Source organism: Balearica regulorum, chromosome 6 (assembly GCF_011004875.1).
Source record: "Balearica regulorum gibbericeps isolate bBalReg1 chromosome 6, bBalReg1.pri, whole genome shotgun sequence".
In the NCBI taxonomy this organism is placed as follows: domain Eukaryota; kingdom Metazoa; phylum Chordata; class Aves; order Gruiformes; family Gruidae; genus Balearica; species Balearica regulorum.
Genome location: NC_046189.1, coordinates 14,374,939 through 14,397,635, shown reverse-complemented (window position 1 = coordinate 14,397,635; position 22,697 = coordinate 14,374,939). Strand labels below are relative to the sequence as shown.

Genomic DNA, 22,697 nt, shown 5'->3' with positions numbered 1-22,697 from the left:
AGATCTGTGGGAAAATATGCTGTTATCCAAGTTCATTAATACAAAATAATATTTAGCCTTTTTTAAGTGAGGTAACTGTTACACTTGCTGAGGCCAGTAACATACGTACCTTTAAAATTTTATCATTCATGATAAAATAAATGATAAATAGAGAGACTCCAGTACCAGTAGTGCTTGAAAGGTGTGGATTTTCTTGTGCATTTTTTTTTTTTTTTACTTATTGATGAGCTGTCATGGAGATGTTGTTTTAGCTGCTCTAGTTGGTGTGTAGGAGTATTGTAAATATTTGTACGGATTGCTCATCTTTAATGATCTGGAAAACATGCTATTGTCACTATAATCATGAAGTTCCTAATAAGATGGGAATCCTAATGGTTTGCCTATCTTACTGGTAAACAGACTCTAGCTGCACCTTTCAGTACAGCCAATTTTATGTAATCGTCTAGAAGATCTGACTTGTAATGCAGGTCGATGGTGGTTTCGTTGTTTGTATCACATCTATTTATATCCCCAGCTGAAGGTATGGAACTGAAAGTTTACACTGAGAAAAAGTTTAAGAATAAGGTAAAGTATAAAATCAGTACTAAATACTGGACAGGTAAATTATGTACAGTATTGCCTAAAAGTGCATTTGTCCCTTCTGCTCCCTTTGAGCCTTTCAACACAAAGGAGAAAAAAATTTACAGAAACAATTGCATATTGGTTTAAAAAAAACCCAACGTGTTCCTCTGGTCTTGAGGTCCATATGAGGTCTTATTTTGGTCTTAACTGTCATGTAATGAAAGTTTTCTTAGGGAGAAAAAATACAAGCTTATTAAATCTAATAGCTTTTCAAAGCAGCAAACTATGGCTTTTTAAAATTTGCTGAAATGTTATATTCACATATGTCCTGGTTTCAGGACATATTTTGCTCCTTGGCTACTAGTGATCAGATGTTTTGCTGTAAAAGTGAACTGGAAACATTTTCCTTCATCCATGCATGATTTTGAAGTTAGGTTGCTCTTGCAGCTCCATCTTTTAAAGTGTGACACACAGTCCTGAGTGGCTGGCAAGAGATGAGTGAGTACAAAGGCAGGGAATGGCACACAGAATGGGAGGAGAAAGAAGGCTTGAAGATAACTGGGTGTTCTCTAGCCTCTGAAAGAACTATAATGTAGCACAAGACTGTGGTGTTTTATGAGAGTTGGACCAGTGCAGAGTAATTCCAGTGGGATAATCATGACTTATTTGTGAAGGGAATCTGTATCTAGTGGCCTCTAAGCTACAGGGAATTTCTCTTCTTGATCTACTTGTATGTCCAGACAGTAGCGAAACTGAGCACACGTTCCTAAGATGGCACTGTACCTAGGATATGGTTGGTCCCACAGACTATCAACAGAGAAAGAAAACATTGCCTTTACTGGCACCACATATAAATGCAAACAGCACTCAGGTGAATGAGAATACAAACAGCCTGATACAATTCTTATCCAGCTGATGGGAATTGGAAGTTTGCTAGTGAAACACACTCACCAGCCCTCTCCTGATTCACAAGCATGCCTACATTCATAGACTCAACTGTTAACACAGGCTTTAAGTTCATCAAACATTCATGTCTAGGCCTGAGATCTCTTCCTTGCTCACCGGGTTAGACTTTGGGCCTTTCTGGATATAGGTTTCCTCATAGTTGTTGACTGATTCTGAGGTTTGCTTACAAATCACATCTATGCAGAATAGAGAGCGAAGTCCATAGAAAATTTTACAAGTAGGACTCAATAAAAACACAGGACAGATTGCAGTGATCAGGTGCAGGGCTGGGCCAAACAAACACTACTGACTTGCAATTTACATTGATTCCTTTTTATGCCGTTTCCTCTACGTTTTCCCCACACTTACTCCATCCCGATTCACTTCTCTACCTTTGGCACTTGCCCTGAGCATCCCATAAAAATGTCTGTGTATTTCTTCAAGCCCTGCACACATTCTGTAATAAGTTTGTTCTTTCCCAGGAGACCTATGATGACACTGTTTACCACTTCTATCTGTTCTAAAGTTCTGGTTGAACCTCTTCAAGGCCATGCCTGAGTGGCTTCTTCCATGGCCCGTCAGTCGGTGACATAACAGAAATAATAACAAAGACCAGAACTCTTATTTCATGTTAAGTAAGGTTTGTGTGTCTGGTGTTGGTTGCTTTTCCTGTGCTAGTTTCTCATGCTGAATGGCTGTTAACCAAATATCATCACAAACCCATTAGCCTTACGTTCCATGTATCCTTGCAATGTTACCAATTGTCCAGTCCTGCTGTTTGTCCTTGCTTATTTACAGCAACAAATAGTCCATAAAGAAAGTAAATGTACATATTTTTTCCAGCTGTGGTAGCTATATCAGCAATCAAGAAATGCAATGTCTTCAAAAAGAGAGGGAGATCACTTGCTGTGCACCTTAAGCAAATGAGTTCTTGCTCAAGAATTTTCTTACTGGCTATATGTAAGGTGCTGCAGGGTGTTCAGGCCTTACTGGTATCCCTACCATTTGCCTCTTTATATATTAGGTCTTTTCCTAGCTTCCTAAGTGTTTTTGACTCAAACATTTGACTTTTTATCTGATTTTGCTCCAGAAAATAATGACTTCAAAAACATGTCCTACTTTTTGACCTGAGACTCTAAACCAGGAAGTCATAAAACTCGTAACGTTATAACTTGTAAATACCCATAGACTGATTTGAAAAAGACACATTTTACTGTTACATTTATGTGTTCAGCAAAATGCTGCCTTTTGCTACCAAGTTGGAATACAATGAATTTTAGTTGGCATACTAGTTGGAAGGAAAGGCAGAACAACAACAGGGCCACAGACTTGAGCTGTTATGCGCTATTATGGCCAAAACAATCCACTCACATGTGGAATATGTATTCAAAACACCCTTGAATATGTTGAATATATATTTGTATCACTCTAAGGTGAGTTCGTGTCACCCACTCTGTGTCTGTAGTCTGGTTTTGTCCCTGCCTTTTTTTCAGGAAAGTCCTTCAAGTATATAAGGCTAAAATCAGAGGATGGTTGTTCCCTACAAGCAGGTTCTAGTTTTAAGTTTTCTTTATCTTTGTTGGAATCTGTGCAGTTGGCTACCTTTTCTGTTCCAGGTGCTCTCTTTTTTTCACAGCAAGTATTATAACCAGGAGATGAATAAAATTGGATATTCACTTGCATTAATAACTGTCAAGATTTTGTAAGAAGAACAGGTGGCAATCTGAAAGTTTCTGGAGCATGTTAATATAAATTTTTACTTGATGTTTTCTATCTTGCTATAGTGCAACAGCACAAACAGCTTGAAGGAAATATAAGCCCCTTAAACCTCTTGAATCCAGTGTGCAGAGACAATTGAAATGTAATATCTGTAGGGAGTTTGAATGGGTAATCAACTTTTCAGTTACACAGGGCCTACAGGTGTTAAAACAGATGAAATATAATTTGTTAGTCTGAAGGTCATTGTTGGCAGCTTTTTCTGACAGGAAGACTTGGGGAAAAAAGATTAGTTGTGAACCCTTTAAGAAGGTGAGCTACTCTGAAGTTTCAGACATCTTGCCCATTATTACACTTAAATGTTTGACCAATTTCAGGCTGTCAGTTTGACATCATTTATGATGATGCGTAATAATTGCAGATATGGGGATTATGGAAATAATGCAAAAAGTAATACTTTTTCTAATCTATAGTGGATTAAATAATGTTTTTAGTTAATGCTCTTAGTACAAAAATGAAAGATTATAGGGTACTAGTGGGGTAATGATTAATCCCATTTTAAAAGTTAGATTTTTTTTTATAATTTAGCTACGATTGCCCAAACTCGATAAATTCCATATGCAACAAGTAATATGTCTTAAAACCCAATTTATATGAAAAGTCTTTAAGTGTCCATTAATTTCAGTAAATTCATATTTTTGTTCTCAAACAATACTGTCAATTCATTTGTTGTAACAGTGTGTTTGAGTAATCAATGATCCTAGTATATCTGAACAATTTATTATTTTTTCACTTAAGTATTATATACATAAACAAATGTCTGTGAGGTGCTAACAAATTAATTTTTAATGGTATCTTCTCCACCAACATGTAAAAGGCTTTTAAGTTACTAGTCTTCTGTTGTAGGACAAGTGTTTCTGCAGGTAACTCTTATGTTCTGTTTAAAGCTAGCAATCTTTATGTTCCAGTATAGTACTAAAATGTATTAGAGAGTAATGCTACCAAAAGCAGTGAATTAAAAATGTCTGCTTGCTGGGTTTTTTTAGTGATGAGGGAAGTTGGCTATATCGTCTGGCAGTTTTTAGCCAGTGGACTAGCACCAGTCTCTAAATAAAGGAGTCTCCTCCAGCACTGCAGGCTGGGGCCATGCTAGAGCCTTCCTCCCCCTGGGACTGTGGTGGCTGAGGCCCATACAAGGAATAGGGAATTAGGTACCTGAGCTGGACAGAAACAGAGGATAAAAAGCAAAGACACAAACTTTTCTCCCTTTGTACTGAAAACTTCCTTCAGAATTTAGGATTTTGGGGGGAAGGGGAAAAAAAAAATCACCAAAACCAGCCTGCATTTTTCAGCTTTCTTTTTCCTGTAGATGTCCATCTTTCCAGGAAAAACCATTTCCAGAAAAATGGATTTTCTTTTCAATAAAGAGATAATATGAAAAAATCTGGCATCTTTGGCATGATCTGAAAAAAACCCACCACCACATTTGACTGTAACATGACTTAAATATTTGAGACATTAAAACATGATAACCGTTGTGAGTTGTCAGTCTTTCATGTGAAGTGCAGCATTACAGCTAATTTTATCCGTTAGTTTAAAGCTTATAATTGTTGTGTAGTCTTTGTATGTTTCTGTAGGGCTGAATTTAACTTGAGAGTAGTCCTAGAGGAGATTACATTGTTAGCATAATTTAAAAAAACAGTAGGGCAGTAACTGAATTATTTGAGAATCTATTTGATTATTGTTTTTTCTCAAAATTCTTTTTTAATGGAAGTGGGAAAACTGGTCATAGTTTTCCAGAAGCAAATTTCAAATATTTATAACATTTTCTTAAATAAAAGCCTAAATATTTTGGGTTCTAAATGGATCCTATAAGATACACAAGCTGCATAAATTAAATATGATAATATTACTGTGGCAAGTTTAACTCTAGTCTCCTTTTAAAAATTTGTTACAGATGAGATGCAAAGAACTCAGGGTTAGGCTTTTACAACACTGTGTTGTTTTTTATCATAAATTAAATATGATAATATTACTGTGGCAAGTTTAACTCTAGTCTCCTTTTAAAAATTTGTTACAGATGAGATGCAAAGAACTCAGGGTTAGGCTTTTACAACACTGTGTGTGTACTCCTGTGAGTGTCTCAGCTGTAGATAGCAGAGCTTACTGCCTCATTTGCCACTCCCAGAACTGGAGGCAACCTATTAAAAGTTATCATTTGCCTCAGTGGACATTTCATGTGCAAAAAGATTTAGAGACAGATACTAAAACCTGTCCATATTTTTCAAGACATATTAATGTGTGACAAAAGCTTTCTTTTGTCATTTTAAAAATTATAAAACCCTGATGGTGTGAAGAAGCTTCCTTCTCAATTACTGTGTTCAGCTGTAAATTAGAAGCATTAATTATAAGCAATATTTCAGTTATTCTGTCTTCTCCTGGTATTTTGTTTCTGTAATTCTAAGTGTTTAGTACAATTCAGGTATTCTCTTCCATCCTGTCACTAAGCTTCTGATAAAAATGTGTATTGTATAATATTATGTATGCATGCACATTTGTTCACTAATATGTGCTGTCTAGTGTCTCACAAAAAAATTCAAATGTAGATCATCTTGTCACATGATATTGTGCATATTAAACTACTTACTGGAGTTAAAGGATTGGAAGAACTTACAGAAAAGAAATGGCCCTATGGAGGGCCATTGAAAACAAATATACTAATTCTGGTTTATTAAATCCTGGTGTCACAAATCACTAGATGCTGAGAAAACTCCCTGAAAATTGCTACGTGTGTATTTGCTGTCAAACAACATACTGAGCAGTTGTCTGACTTGATGTATCCTTTTTATAGCTTACCTTCTTGTACTCTTTGCTCACATGTAACCACTGCAATGTGGCAGTGGTGAAGAACTGTTATTTTCTAATCTAGTAGAATTTTCACTGTGTTTCTGAGATGGTCCAGTCTTGTCAATAACGACATCTTTATGCAGAAGTGCATTACTGGGATCTCAGATTCTGTTATAGTCAGGCTGAAATCTTTGCACTTGGAGCTAGTACAAAGCCTGCTTGACACAAAATCTTTGTTTTTCCCATTGCTTTTCTAGGAAAATTCTATCATAGCAAATTACATTGAAGTATCTTCCATGACACAGTCCTCACATCTCCTGTAATATTGTCTAGCTGTTCATTTCTTCATATCCTTTTACATAACACTTCTTGAAGTGGTATCATCTTCAGTGGTATGGTAAAGGAAAATATGGCGGAAACTGAGCAAGATATTATTCTTAATACTCTGAAGAACTCTTCAAGCTCCTACTTTCAAAATGCTTGCTGACATAGCTGTTAAAATATAGCATGCTCCATTCTCAGATGGAGGGCTTCAGGACATAACTAGAGAAAGGATTGTTAAGAATTTGTTGTCTGAACTCACTTGAACTGACTCAGGGCTTCTTGCGCTGAGGTAGACTGATCCAGGAAAGAATCTGGAGTGTTTTCTGCACCATTCTATAAGACTTCAAAACATGGTTTCACATCAGTGGGACCTTTCTCTTTTTAAGGACCTCTATAAAAATACCTAAAATATCACCTAGGTACTTTCAGTTTAATACATTTTTTTTTTCTCAGGTTGTCCTTTTCTCTACCTGAAAGACAAGCCAGACAAAAACAAACAGCAAGAGCTGGACCATGCAAGAAGTGATTTCTTTTTATTTTTTTTAAGTAACTGACTGTTTACCATTATTGAATCATTATGGTATTAATAGCAGAAGTGAGCGGGGACTTTCTTTGATTCCATAGTTATGAAGTAGTTAACCTATATACCTGCATCATCGGTTGTTTCTTTTAATTGCTTTTAAAACACAGATGCTTGATTCACAGTATCACGTTTTGATTTTTAAGTTCCTTCAAGATAATATAAGAAAAAATAGTGAAATTTTGTTGTGTTTTAAAAAAACAACAACAAATATTTGCGGTATATTTATTCCTTAGAGACACTCTTGTCAGAGCAGCTTCAAAGACAACAGCCAAGTAAAGACTACTGTAAATACATACAATAAACTTAATAATAAATTCCAATAAGAACAGTTGATTCAACTAAGCTCGTAGATAAAATTGAAACTGATAATAGAAACAAGGTTATAGACGGCCATTTCATTAGATGATAGTTTCTTCATGATCTAACAAAATGCTGGAGTTGAGGTTTCAATTTGGTTTTCACATCTTTATGTGCTACTAAACTATATCTGTCAAATGGACAAAGACATCTGATGGGTGTTCTGTTAAGTAATTCAACTAAACTAGGTTGCTCAGACACTGGTACTGAGCTTGAATTATTTCAGAATACTTAAAAAATATCGTCTGGTGGGAGGTTAGTTTAAAGATAATTTAAGAAGTATGCAAGAAAAATAATTTGGCTCTAGTCTGATTTTCCGCAAGTTGTATACTAGCTGCTTGGAAGCTAACTTGGTTATTTGTGTATGAGATTATCTTTTAGTCATTTTATAGCTTTTACCTACCCAAATAAACTCTCTTCATCAGGATAGTTAGAGGCCAGATGAGGTAAGCCACTTTTCACACTGCAGCTCTCCTGCTAATGAAAGCAGCAGCAGTGAAATATGTGCCAGGGAAGTGGATGCGAGTTCTTCAGAAAGCATCTGCTGCTTGCTTTAACAGCTGGCCTGTGTCTTCAAAGGTAACAACTACTGGGAATGGCATATCTCTTTGCTGTTTATTTTGCATCTCTCAGTGTAACTCTCATAGAAGAGCTGGTGATGCAGGACAGCTTAATAAAAATGTGGGAGGAGCTATAGACAAGGACACAGCAAACTAAAAAAATTTTTTTCATGACTTCATTCAGCATGTTGCAATTGTGTGCAAATGTGTTCATTGTAAGGTATCATGCTAATGCGTCACTAGCTTAAATATGTTTTTGTCTGATGACATCATGACTTGCACAATTGTTTCAATTGCATTGTTTCTGATGCTCAGAATATTGAAAAAAAAATAATTTGTTCTGGATGCATTTCAGGTCAATCAAAATGTAAATGGATCAATGGAAAGGTGACAAAACACAGTCCAGTGTAGATGAGTCACAAATGTATCTTCTAAATTTCAGGGCTGGCTTTCAGAGGTAAATTTAGGCATTCTGTAAATTACAATGAAGGAAGAAGAGTTATTTTGTGATGTGGAGGCTCCTACTTCATGCATGAGTTCTCAATCTCATTCCTCAGGTACTTGTACTTCTACATGAGCTCTTAATCAGTGTATTCCAGGCCTTTCTTTTTGATGCCACTTGCATAAAGGATCCCATCACACTTACTGGTGAAATTACAGTGCTCTTCTTTGTATCTGTCTTTCATGTTGGAAAAAATGTTTGAAAGTTATTTTGGTTAAGTGTTTTTTGGTTTGTTTTTTTCCTTAAATAATTTCTCCTCTCCTTTGTCAGATCTGTCAGCATTAATAACAGGTAAAAGCTTTGGTAGGGAAAATTTGCAGTAACAGTTTTATGCTTCTTTTTACAGCTGTTGTTATTCCTGGAGCTTTAGCAAAATACAGAACAAATTCTGTCTTTTTTTCTTTGCAGCAGTAGTAGAAAATTTTTGCTGAATTTTTCAATCCTAGACTACTCTCTGCAGTATCAGATTTCGATAATAAACATTTATAAGCACAGTTACGAATGCGTTTGTACTGATTTTTCTATGAGTATAGAGTACAGGACTGAGATCAGCTTTATTATAGAAGCAACTGGTTGTGTACTGGCAGAGCCATATTGGAAAATGCCTGCAAACATACTGTCCCCCTCCTGTCCCCCACCCTTCCCCTGAATAAGATCGTGGTTGTCTCAGATTAGCCGTATATATTGAGGGATTTCTGGATAGTTGGAAGTAAGGCATTTAGGATGTTTGCTGGCGTAAATATATACTTGAAATAGGAATAAGTGATACAAGGTACCTGGCAAAAATCAGGTACCTACCAAGGTAGAGGCATACAGTTTAAGGAGAAGCTGACTGACTTTTTTTTTTTTTTTTTTTTCCCAATGGAAAATTCAAAATTCTTGCTGCCCTGTGGGGAATGTTAAGAGAAAAATGCCGTTGCAGCATGTTGGTGGTTATTTGGAACAAGCTTAAGAACATCATAATAATCAGATACTAGTGTTAAATACCCTGTTACATAGCATGAGAACAGGTTTGTGAAAGACAATAGCCTTATAATAGATTTTTCTACTCTTAACTTCTGGGTAGTAGATACCATGTTACATTTGACAAAAGGATGGTTCACAAATTAAAGATGAGTTTTGTTTACAGGATGACATTTGGGAAGTATATAATGAATAGCAGGCTTCAATTGTCTTCAGAGGGTATTTGTTCAGTATGGAGAAGCTCATCAATGTGCCTTCTATCTAGCAGATCCTACAGGACAGTAGCATTGGAAAGTTAGTGATGAGAAGAGTGTAGAGTCTGCAGAAAAGCTGCTGTGTGCTGCATCCTTGCTTTATACTTGTAACATATAAATAGTATTCTATTATAAGCGTGCAGGACACTATTTATTACCTGAATCAGGAATCCCTTTGCAGTTGGAAGTAATGAGAAGCTAAAGAATGGAAAAGGTTGGCAGATGAAGGAAACAACTGAGTTACATCAGAAGCTCAACCAAAATCCAAAAGTCTACTGAATTCTGGAAAGCTTTTGCAAAGAGTGGATTAAAGTAATTTTGAGCAGCTCTTATGTCACATGAAATGGGATAAATCTAAGAGACAAATACTGTAATTAAACTACAGTTAGTTGTGAGTCAGAAGACACAGTGGGAAATCACCTACTTCAAGTCTTATGAGATGCCAAAAGCACTAGATAGCACTGAAAGTAGTTCTGAGATCAATCAAGGTTACTAGAAGGGCAGGGGGTGTGTGTGGAGTGGAAACAGGGTGTGAGAGTGTGAGCTTGATTTGGAAATGAGTAGATAAATGCTGATCCTGGAACTGCTTTGAGGAAACCAAATGTTCTATGTGAATTCAAGCAGAAGTGCCTGTAAAAATCTGAATCTGGTCAAGGGTCTTTCAAAGTGAGCATAGTTCCAGTGTTTAACCATCTTCAGTGATTTCTTTTTAAACTTTTATCTAACCAGAATTTTCCATTTTCCTACTTGTCTCAGTTACCTCTAGGCTTGTCTGTACTATCCCATTAAGTACTGAGGACAGCAGTCCCTATACGTCATAATAAGTATGAAAAATGTAAAGAAGAAAAGGACATTATTGACACTAAAGTTTAATTGCTTTGTATATGTAATCCTCTTTAGAAGCTTCAAACCGTGCCACGTTGAAGTGGTGAATGTTTGCATTGTAAGTCAAGCACTTAGACTATTTAAAAAGCATTTGTATTCTCTTGCAGAAAATTTATAGCTTACTATGATACAAATAGAGAAAGTTAAAATTATTTTATATAACTGAATTTATTTTTAATTCTGCATTTTAAAAGTATATCTGTTAAATATTGCTATCAAAATGAAGGTTAAGACAAATTATGAGACTTCAGTAATTATTCATGGCTATTAGTATTGGTTTTGCAGGCACGGAGTGCCCATAATGTGGTTTCTTCAGTTCCATGAAGAAAGGACTTTTAAGAGAGCTCACTGGTAACTGGCTTCTGCAGGACCTTCTTTGATAGGTGTAGTGCCTGATAAATACAGCATGAAGAATTGATTTTATGAGCCAGTAGTCCCAGAGTTAAAGTGTTATCAGGATTGCTAATAGCATAATCTGAGTTGGAGATACCCATTATCAAAAGTGGTTGTTAGTTGTGAATTCCTATCAGAGCTCTTTTGTAAGACCAGGCTTCCATAATGATGGTGGTTTTTATCAAAACAAAAATATTATTCCTATGAATATCTGTACCACTATCAGACCCTTTAATGTTTGTTTGGGTGTTTTGTTTTGGTTTGTTTTTTTAATCCAGAAGGGTACAGTGTCTTAGAAGTTTAAAAAATGCTGAGAATTCTGAATCACATTAACTAAAATGCTTGTCTTGCATGTATGATGGGGCCAGTTAACATATTTAATTGCTTTGCTCTTCCTGGGCCACTGTGCTGCAACCAGGATTATAACTGGGTGAGAAGTGAATGGGGCATTGAAGTTATCCCAGGATACGTACTAGCTAGTCTTATTTAAAAAAATAAAATAAACGTGAACTGTAAATTATATGGTATGAGGAATTTTTATGCTTCAGAAATTTGTTTTGCCAGAGTTAGGAAAAAATAAAAGTAAGAAAAGAATCTGAGAAGAAAAAGTCAAAGGAAGAAAAGGGGTAGTATTTTTTTTTCTTCTTAAGAACATTATTGTTTATGAAAAAAACATGTGAGTATTTGCAGTTGTGCAAGTGAGATACAGGTAAGCTCTACACGCTTGTCTTCAGATCAATTGTATATGTATTCAGCCTTACATACACTCTGTCTGATTTTTAGATAAAATATAAAACTTACTTGCAAATAATAATGAACTAAACATACATTTTGTCAGTACCAGTTATGGCAGTAAACAAAGTTCTAAAGCCATGGGGTATTTTTCTTTTCTTTCTTTTTTTTTTTTTTTTCATATTTGAAAGGTTGATAATATAATTGTAAAGATAAAATACAGGGGATGAGATTGCAGAATGAAATTCCCCTTCTGTAACACACTCTGACTTCTGGTGCACCAGCAAACCATTTAATGGACGCAAGCTGCTTGACTGTTTTAGACTAATTTAGAAAGAAAGAAAAAGTGGTTTGAAAATTCTGACAAAACCCCAACCCTACCTATAGCAGTAGAAATAATATTCAGTTTTTCCTCATTTTGATTTTTCCTTTCTTTGACAGTGACTTACTATCTTCCAATTATGTGGAGATTCACTATGAAGATGGAAAACCGAAGTTTTCTAAGGTATTGTGCTCTTAAAATGTGTCAGAATGGTCTTTCTGAGGGAATAATACCAATAAAATGTTAAAAAAAGAAAAAAGTTTTGCAAGACTTTTAAAAACACCAGAAGCCTTTTTCCATGCAAACGAGGTAACTGTGATCTTATCTTATAAGGGTACCTCAGTAATACAAGAGGAATTGTACAAAAAAGGAAAGCTGTGTGTCAGGGTGAGGGGCAGGCAGTGGTAGGTGGTAGTAGTGAAGATGATCCAGATACTGCCATAACAATTACATCTTGTAAAATGTAAGGGGGTTGGAGGGGTTGAGGTCACCATCAGTATAGTCTTCACTAATTATTTGTATGTCCTTAGCACAAAGTGTAAGGAGAAGGGATAATGGTAATAAGACATTCAAACAAACTTGCAGTGACTTTTCTTTGCAAGAATGATACGGTTGTGAAACAGAAAATGAAGGATTTAACTCCAGAGGTTAAGGTTTCAGTTATTACAAAACCAGCATATTGCTTGATGTCCAATTAATTACATTTGTCAAACAAACTCCCAACTTAAATTCAGTGCCATAGGCTACTGATCCAAAGAGAAAGAGATTAAAGTTACGCAAGATGGTTCAGCCCTGACTAAGGGAAACAGATAATTTTTTTTATTTGTTGTAGTAACAAAATGAGGACTGTTAGGTTCCCAGGAAGGTTCTAAACTATATTTTCATGGAATTACTTTCTTCCTATTTGGTATGAATACTGGAATATTTGTTGTGAGCTTATTACATGTGAAATATATCTCTATTTAGAGTGGAGGAAAGTAAGCATTCAAGTTGCATTTATGCCTCCAGCAAGTCAGGACTGTTGTTTGTCCAAGTATTAGATGTCTAGTTTATTATTTTTCCCTTGTTACAGATAATTAAAATAATATATTGCAGGTTAGGGCAAAATTAAACAATTACATTGCAATATAATTATTGCAAAATACTGTTTTGTTTTCTTCTACTGAAGAAGAAAAATAGTTTCATGTAACATACTAAGGAAGTTGTTTCACTTCGTTAAGACTCAGTACTCTGCAGAATAGGCAAAAATGCTAAATGATGCAGGAAAACAATTCCCTCTGGCATTTAGACAAGCTCATGCAATTGTGAGCTGCAGCACTAGCATTGAGCACTGCGGTTGCTGAATCATGAATCTGACTGGAAAATTATATTAGAACTTTAGACTCAGCAAATGGACTACCTTTTCATGCTGCAGTAACTTGATCCAAACTTCCTAGGGGATGTTTTCTGAATTGATTTATTTAGAAACAGTAATAGAGCTCCTGAGGTCACATTAATCTGTAAAAGGCTTCATTATAAGTTCAGAAAATACACAGACAGTGTAGGAGATCAAATAAGGACTGTATCCTGGTCTTTTGCAGTAGTTTATAATCGTTCTTAGACCCGACTAAGTAAAAGATTCTTTTGTTTCCTTCTGTGGTGAGATCTTGATGAAAAGTATTGTATTTTCTAGGAAGAGGTAGGTTTATTACAAGAGTGAAAACACTGAAGAACAAACAGCAATTTCTTTACTGAGATGACTGTCTTTTTAAAAAAAAACAAACAAATTCTTAAAAAGGTACTTGATGATGAAAACCAGGCAGGTCCAGGGAACCTGCATTTTTAATTTGGAGGAAAGCATGTAGCATTCACTGGAGTTTAGTGGGCATCTGAGCAAGGCTTTTCTGGATCAGAACCTTAAGATTTTAAGTATTTTGGTCTCCTGCTTTTCCCTGCTTTCATCCCCATATATACACATGTTGCAACTTCCCTTATGCTCTTGTGGAGAAGTGGAAGACTACACACAGAGCTTCATTATACACCCATTTGGTAGCACATTTTGCACTAATTCTATTCAGCCTAATCCCTGCATCAGCTGACTGTTCATGTTTGCATTACAGCATTCAGCAGGGTCTCACTCACTTCATGTCATTGGGGCCTTTGAGAACTGAGGTTTGGGATCACAGTTTTGGATGTAGTTTGCCTAATTTTGGTTGGGGTTTTTTTTTAAGTCTCTAAAATTAAAACATGCTTACAGGTAATTTAAATGTTATTTTTAAAATAAAAGGCAGGACCTTTTCTGAAACATGATTGCTAACTTGCTTAGAGAAACACAAATATCCTACCATTTTTTTAATAATTTGGGTTTTGCTTCTATTCGGAACTTTATGCACATAAAATCAAGAGTTGACTTTTAGTGCCCTTTTGATATGTACAGTAACAATGCAACTGTGTACTTCAGCATTGCTAAACGGAATTCACTTTCTGACTCATTCATCGTTAGTGATATTGGTACCTACAGTCTAACGATGTAACATTTTACCTGATAAATTTTTAGTGAGACAAAATTGGTAGAATCCAGATCTAAGCCGAATACGTGCCAGGTGATTGAACACTGTGTTACTTCTGATTTTAACAGACCTGGAAGGCACCAAGAAGAAATTCAATGCTCATGTAACTTGCATGACATAATGTTTTTACAGAATCAATTTACAGCCAAGAAATGCACTTAAACATCAACAATGCTGTGACTTCAACAAAAGAATAAGCCATATTATGGCTTGAAAACTTATATAAATTAGTATTTATTGGGCACAGTTTTTCTCTTATAAGCAATTAGAGCTAGTCATTGATATTTACTTTAGCAATCACTGCTTTCTGTGAAATTTTACCTAATGCAAGGTGTTAGATTTTTTTTTTTACCTTGGTTTTAAGCAACAGACATTAAATCAGGGTAATTTTGTGTGTGTGTGACTGTTTATTTGTAAACATTATTAGGGTGGAGAGCATTGTTACTACCATGGAAATATCAGAGGTATCAAGGATTCCAAAGTTGCTCTTTCAACTTGTAATGGACTTCAGTAAGTGCACATTCTCATTTTTCAAACAAGGCTATTAACTAATTATTACTCTTGAATATTAATTCTTAATATGTGAGGGACTGAAACTCTACAGGCCCAAAGATTTTTCATGTTTTGAAATGCCAGTACCAGCTATGCCAAACTGCTAGCATTTTCTTTTAGTGTCATTGGTATTAAAGTTTTTTTGATGCTGTCTCATGGAACCTTTGAATATGGTAAGTACAAATAAATATTTCAGCATATCACTTATTAGGGTAAAGGATAAACACGAATCGTACTTTAGCAGTTTGCATGCTCAGTATTCATGTATGATTCTGTCAGCCAATAGAAAAATTGATCTTTTTTGTTAGATTGTGCAAGGAAAAAATGGAAGAAATTAGTCCTTAATAGGATTAGTTACTGTTAAGTGCAACTCACCTGTTGATTATATTCTGCATGCTAATACATGTCTTAGGACTTCCTCTTTCCAAGGTCAAATCTTTACTCTTTGGTGGTTTATCATTACATTGCTGTTACTTTCAGTGTTAGTTTGTTAAAATGCACCTGATCTCTTAAAATTAAAAAAAATAATAAAAAAAAAATCTTAGCTTTAGCCATATGCGGTAGTAATGAACGTATATGGAATTTATTTTAATACTGATCAGTTTTTCCACCCTAAGTTTGGTTTTGTCTTGTCAAAAAAATCATATCCTGGAGTCAAATTAATTGTCATGTAATCCTAAATATCACTTCTTTTTCTTCATGTTCTAGTGGCATGTTTGAAGATAATACTTACTTGTATGTGATAGAACCAATGGATTTGACTCACAGTGCAGTAAGTTTATTTTTATCTGGTTTATTTGGTTTGGCAAATAAAAGTATTAGGATAAATCAATGAGTGACCTCTCTCATTCATTCATATGAAAAACAAGAGTATTTTAAAACACTTGATTGGAATTTATTTAAGGCAACAAATGTGTAAGTATGAATTACCTAACTTTTTTCTCTGCTTTTCTTTAATCTTTACTTTCCTAGTTATTGTTGATCATTTAGATGTTGAGAGTAGACTACTAAGACTGTTTTCATAGCAAATGGTTATGGACTGTCAAAAAGTGTTTATCAATTTGCTCTAGTACTTGAACTACATGATTTATAAATTCATAGAAGGGATCTCTGGAAGTCATGGATAGTTGGATCAGATTGCTCTTTGACCTACCATGTTTCCACAGAAAGCTTAAAGTAGTAGATAATTATATCTGGGTATCTTACACTTTATATATGTTAAGCCAGTGGTCACAGTATAGCTTAAATGATTCTGATCCAGCATATTCAAATATATAACTATGCTAGATCAGCATGTAGGACTCCATTTATGCAAATACCTTGCTAACTATTATTATTTTTGTAGTTCATGTTAAGTATTACAATACAGCTGTTTCTAAAACTTTAGCTGTTAATAGAACTGACTCAATTTCATAAACAGTAGTAAAACCAGGTAAATTTCTACCTCTTGAATGGCTTAAAGATTTGAGTGATTTTCGGTGAAATGATTCTGCAACATTGAGATAGAGAATTCTTAAGGTTTGTATCCTGCTTGGTCTGTAGGATATATTCTAGATGTGGTATCGCAGCTATCAAGCTTGTCTCACTCTAGTACTTACCAGTATATGATAAATAACGTAATGCTGCAGAACTGAAATGTTTTAGTGACTTTAAAGCTGAATTTACAGTCCAAACAAAGATCTGCAAAATCTTTGACTCCTGACACTTTCAAGGAAACTAGGATCAACATTCAGAGGAATCAGTATCATTTGGATGGTCAATTATTGGGCTGTAAATAAACTAGAGAGGCATGGAAAAATGTTACATCCAGAAAGACTTCTCAGTCTCCTGAGGAACAATATTACATGCCATGTCTTAAGCTATGTAATGCATTTTGATGTAGCACACATTCATAAAGGTTGTAAGGCTGAAAACTGACAGCACAGATAAAATAAATTAATGGAGATTATGTTTATACAGTGGTATCCATATAGTAGGCAGAGGAGAATTTGACTAAACTTTTTCTTGCTTGGGTGGACAGGAAATCAGGATATCTCTCTCTGTGATATTTCAGTAAAACTTGGAAGTAGAGCAAAAGTTCTAGTTATAAAAGTGAGATACCATCTGCCAACTCTGAGGATTTAAGTGGAATTCTAAATGATAAGAAGACAGATGAAATATTTTCCTTAAAACTACTGAAGATCAAAATAATACAGCTACAGAGAGCTTCAGATGCTCATTTTTTGATTGTACTACATGAGAGAAGTATCTTGGACACAGCCTTCAGCATGTAGTTCATTCAGCCTGATTAATCTCAACTATAGTAGATACTATGTGAGATGTTTTTTTTTCTCCCACATACCTCTCCTTAGCTCCCCAGCAAAAATAGGTGGTATTTTCTTTCAATGTGTTATGTATTTCTTATGGAAGTTACAAAACAGTAGCATCCTACCCTTTGAAAAGAATTGCTTGTTTTGGCAGGCAGAGGAGGTGTTACGGAAGAAAAGATAGTTGTTTTCTAGAGCAGATAAAATGTGGTAATTTGGGGCATGTCAGACTTCTAAAGAAAATGTGTATTAAAAGTCATCTGCTTTTTAAGTGTTTGAATACACCAATAAAACAGGGTGAAATAATCCTCTTAAAGATGGCATATTGATTAGTTTCTTGAATTTTACTGCAATTAGAAAGACACATTTTTGTTACAAATAGCAATAGTTGCTTTTCATCTGTTGAAGGAAGATTTCAACTAGATATATACACTCTAATTTGATTTATTGGAATAAATGGTCTGTGTTCTCTAACATTAAGGCTTTTAAAGGACTTTTTTCATGTAATCTCAAAGACATCTGTGCTACTTCAGTTTTGTAAGCCAGTAAACGTGGTGAAGCAGAGAAGCTTCATGATTTGCTCAGGATTGCAAATAGATTACTTCAAGTTAGTACTACAACAAATTGGTACTATGGTTGCTTGCATTTTATGGAAGAAGAATAATAAGAAAGATAAATACTGAAAGAAGTGCATCACTTTTCACTTGACATTATTAATTAGAAGAAAATGTCACATATTTTTCTTATCAGGAAAGTAAAAGTAGGCCACATACCATCCAAAGAACTTATGGAACACAAGCCTCCAAGCAGTTGCAGGAGCTTGGTATGTTTTTTGCTTATAAGTTTTTCAATATTGGAAATAATTGTATATATAACTTGAAAAATTTGAATATTAGGCTAATGGTCTATGTAAAATTGCTGATTATTTAGAAACACTTGAAAAATAAATATTAACCTGATGTTTTTCACCATTATTGCAATGGAATTTAGAGTTGTCAAAAAGCAACTGAAGGATTTCCATCCATGAAGACCTGTATTTAGCTTTCTTCTGCAAATAATTTAATTTAATCTTGATATTAATGCTATTGAGGCCATGAGATGGAAGAAAATATGTATTCTAAGCCCAGGTTATGATCTCTACCTCCCCTTGTATGCTTTAATTCTAACTTGAGATATTTAAATGACTTGAGTTTTGATATGAGATATTTTGTGTATTTTTAAAAATGAACTTCTTGATATCAAATGTTCTTCTAATTTTGGTGATCTTAATCTATTTTTGCTTTGGACAGTGTACGTAAGTAGTTTAAAATAATGCCATGAAATTCTTAAATTGTAATTTGTACAGAGACTGAATCTAGTTCTGAATGGCCCCTTCTGTCTGAACTACAGTGGCTGAGGAGAAAGAGAAGAAAGAGAGCAGTGAGTAGAAGTGTGACCCTGAGTTAAGACCATTTATAAAAACAAAATTAAACCCACTATTTCTGGATTTTTTTAACATTTTAACATAGGCTTTAGAAAAAAAAATATTTTTGGTAGTTTAATATTGCCACATAATACAATTATGAAATTGTCAAACAGGAAGATTATTCTTTACAAATAGAATATTTGGAGAAAAGTGGATAGGCTTTCTAAAGTAACAGCAATACTATACATCAATTGAATGGAAGTTTTTGTAGTGAAAAGGAGTTTAGAATCTTAAGTTTTTGAGTTTGCTTGAGGATAAAGAATAATTTTGAATGAAGTTTTGCTACTTTGTAGATAGCTGACTTTATTTTCATTTGGCTCGTTAAGTATCATGATTAAATCAAAATTCTGAATGAGGTCACCCAGAACTGGGTTATTGAGAGAACAGAAGTAGACAGTCCTCATGATCTGCACATGCATGTGTCAGAGTTAGGGGAGGAATAATTGAGTTAAAGGAGATTAACCTGTATTCCTTCACTGAGTTGCACAATCCACAGCATCTCTTTTGCGGGTGCATCTATTTTTAGTAAATTCCTTTCTCTTTATATCTGTGATGAACAGTGCAGTAGACTAAGAGGTTTTTAGTGTTTGAGATTTTTCTCCATTGTGAAAATGAGAGAGGAGGGAAGCAGTGGTGGCTTCTGCGCTGAACCAAAAAGAATAGACTCTAAACAGTCTTAATGATGTGACTCAGATTCTCATCCAGTGTCTATCATAAGTCACTAAGTTACTGGAGCTATGACTGTTTACCCTAGTTGAACATCCGACCCAGTTTTTACCAGTTTACATATCCTACATAATATTTTTGGGTAATCCTATTAAATCAGCTGCAGTTATTTTTGAAAATCACTACATCTTCATTATTTCTCAAAGAATTTCTTTAATCCATCAGGTATCTCGTGGTATCTTTGAAGAAATGAAATATCTGGAGCTCATGATAGTCAATGACCATAAAATGGTAAGTTATCAATTCAGTGGTAATCTTCCTTTTGATTATAATTTGTAGGTTGTTGTACAGCAGTGTGCATCAGCAACGTTTGGGTCAAATATTTAATTTATCAAGAGCTGTAAGAGACAGTATATGCCATAATACCTAATAATGTTTAATGTTACCTAAGATTTTCTACAGCAATTATATATTCAAAATATGTCTGAATCACTTTGGTATTGTATGGATAACTTAAGTGTTTTGTTTGTTATGGGCATATTATGTACAGAACAAACACACTAAACATTCTAAAATTACATCCTATCCTTAAAATCATAAAAAGGTTAGAACTTGTTACTTTGAATTTATTTTACTAACTTAAACTTTAATGCAGCAGAGTATATAGACAAAACTATCTGATTATTCTTCCTGGCTATTCCACACTTATAAACAGGATTCATAATGAAGTGCAAGATACGGTTTTTGTTTGATTCAGAAAGTGTTTGTCATTTTAAAAAAAAAAAGGGGGGGGAGGGGGGAAAACCTACAATTTTTTTTCCTTTTTGTCTTGAGGGGTGACTGGAAAAAATCAAACCAAGTGACATGTGTTATTTAAATGTTACTGCTTTCACTAATTATGCCGAGTAAGGCTATCAAAGTGTCCATGTGTTACCCCTGTGAAAAATCAGGACAGGGGCCTGGGTAGTAACAGATTTGAGTCCAATAGCTACATTTTAACTAGAGTATATATGTTATGGAAGAATACTCAGTGTAGGTTTAAAAGTTTTCTAGTAACAAAGAATATTCTGCAACTGACAGCAAGTTAATGTAAAAGCAACTTGCTGGTGCCTTGTTCTGAGCCCTTGTCTTGCTTAGCTTTATCAGCTGTTCTTTGACTAAGAGGCAAATAAGGATCATCAGCTCTTAGTATGACTTTGCTTCTGTGTGAGCAAGACTTTTTTTTTTTTTAATTAAATTCTGTTGATTAAACAGTTTGTTTATTTTATGTGCAGGTAAAATAAACTTTTAAGTTTCTGTAAGAGCTCCTTGCATCTCTTGCTGTACTGCATGTTTTCCCAACGCTTTATGTTGTTGTGGGCCCTTTTGTCAACACTGAAGGATGATTTTAAAGAGCCAGAAATAACATATATCAGAACAGTATTTTGTACTTGTTCCAGTGCTGAATAGACAGATAATACAACCTTCCCTCATCTGCTCAATAAATCATAGAAATAGTCTGGGCAAAAATATCCTATATTTCATCTGTGTCAATTCAGCAATGTGGGGGGAATTTGAATGGCTGGAAAGAGTAGGACAGAAATTTCTTCAATTGTTTTCACTTGTAAGGCCACCTGGTAGGAAACTATTCTAAGAGTGCTCACATGTTAGCTGTTTAGGGGTAGGGCACAGTTAGGGACATTTAGTTAGGGACATTTAGTTAGGGACATTTCATTGTCTTGTTTGAGGTCTGTGGTTGGTCTTCCTTATGAAGAGGTAATATTTCTATGTCTGTCTGTTTCTTCTGGCCTCTCATATTACAGACATGCTTAAAGGCCAACCATCCTGTTCACTATACTTGTTACAGACACTGACTCTTGTCTCCTCTGAGGCTTTATTTGTTAGAACTTTAGACCACAAGCATTCAAGATTTTTTGCTTCATAGTTGTCAGTGACTCAGAAGCAGATAAGAATTCTTTTCAAGGAATAAAATGGATATACTTAAGGAAGTATTCACAATTACGAGTTAAAGCCTGCTTATGCAGGAGCTCACTAAACATACTTTCAAGGTTTTCTGCTTACCAATAGAGGGCAGATTTCTCCTGCAGCAAGGTTCTGTGTTGGAAGAAGTATCTTAAACCTCTTTGGCCATTGTGATGTTAATTTATTAATACTATGTATTTTCACTAAATTTTCCTTTCCTGTAATACTAAAGCCATAGTTAAACAATTTAACTAGGCTGTTGCACTTTTTACTGGACTTAGCTTAATTTCTGTTTTAGGATCTGTATTTAAACACATTATGTTTTATATTGCTATTGATTTTGGCATTTAAATACTTTCATGAAAACCAAGTACATTTTCCAAAACACATTATTTTACCTTCCCACTTCTGTGAAAGTTTGGGATTGGCTCAAAACAAACAAACAAAAAACCCCCCAAAAAACACAAAGCCACCCCCCCACCCCACCCCCCTTATTTTGTCCTAGTATCATGCTTCCCTAGGGAGCAAACAGTCCCATGATATGGATAGTCTTAGTGTACATCCCAAGTGGCTGCTAGCACTGTAGCCAAAACTGCTTTGTTTGAGAATAGTTATAGGGGAAGAGGGTCTCTGCAAACCTATGTTGTAGGATTTTTGGGTATTAAAACCTGCTGTGGATGTGTTGAAACTTTGTGGAACTTAACAGTGAATAACTGGATATGTAAAAAACTTATCTTCCTGCAGTCAAATGAAAGTCATCATGAAGTTTGATGAACTTTGTTATCTCTGTGGCATTTCATCCATATAAAACTAGATTGCTTGTGCAAGAATAACAACGTTTCCATCTCTTTAAATTCTAGTTATCTAATATAATGTGTGTGTCACTCTTCTGACTTTCAACTTGAGAAACAGATTCTTCTATTTTAAAAGCATATATGTCTTCCAGTTTTACTTTCACCTTCACACCAAGCATAATTCTGGAAAATGGGATTTGTCTGTTTTGTTATTCTAATTTGGGAAGGTAGTTAATCATCTAACTTATTTGATGAGAGTAGCTACTCAGTTGCTCAGAGAAGAGTCAGACCCTCTTGTTTAAATGCCTCTTTTTGGGTACTGTGTTTCAGTGTGGGAATAGCTGACACTTTCATGGAACTTGATAATGTTTGCTCATGAGGTGATGAGATTTGTTAACCAGTAGTTGAAATTAGTAAGAGTTTTTTAATGAAGACTTTTAGCCCTCTTTGTGCTATGCA

The 22,697-nt window shown here is 34.9% G+C and overlaps 1 protein-coding gene across 11 annotated transcripts in view; it reads left to right on the top strand.

Annotated features, from left to right (window-relative positions):
• Positions 1–22,697, top strand: part of ADAM23 (ADAM metallopeptidase domain 23) — a 77,424-nt gene that overhangs the window by 12,143 nt on the left and 42,584 nt on the right. For all 11 annotated transcript variants that reach the window (XM_075756397.1, XM_075756406.1, XM_075756398.1 and 8 more), the window contains exons 4-9: positions 12,064–12,127; positions 14,921–15,003; positions 15,754–15,817; positions 18,102–18,174; positions 18,697–18,770; positions 19,708–19,773. In XM_075756397.1, the coding sequence (XP_075612512.1) occupies positions 12,064–12,127; positions 14,921–15,003; positions 15,754–15,817; positions 18,102–18,174; positions 18,697–18,770; positions 19,708–19,773 (424 nt within the window). The remainder of the gene's footprint in view (positions 1–12,063; positions 12,128–14,920; positions 15,004–15,753; positions 15,818–18,101; positions 18,175–18,696; positions 18,771–19,707; positions 19,774–22,697) is intronic.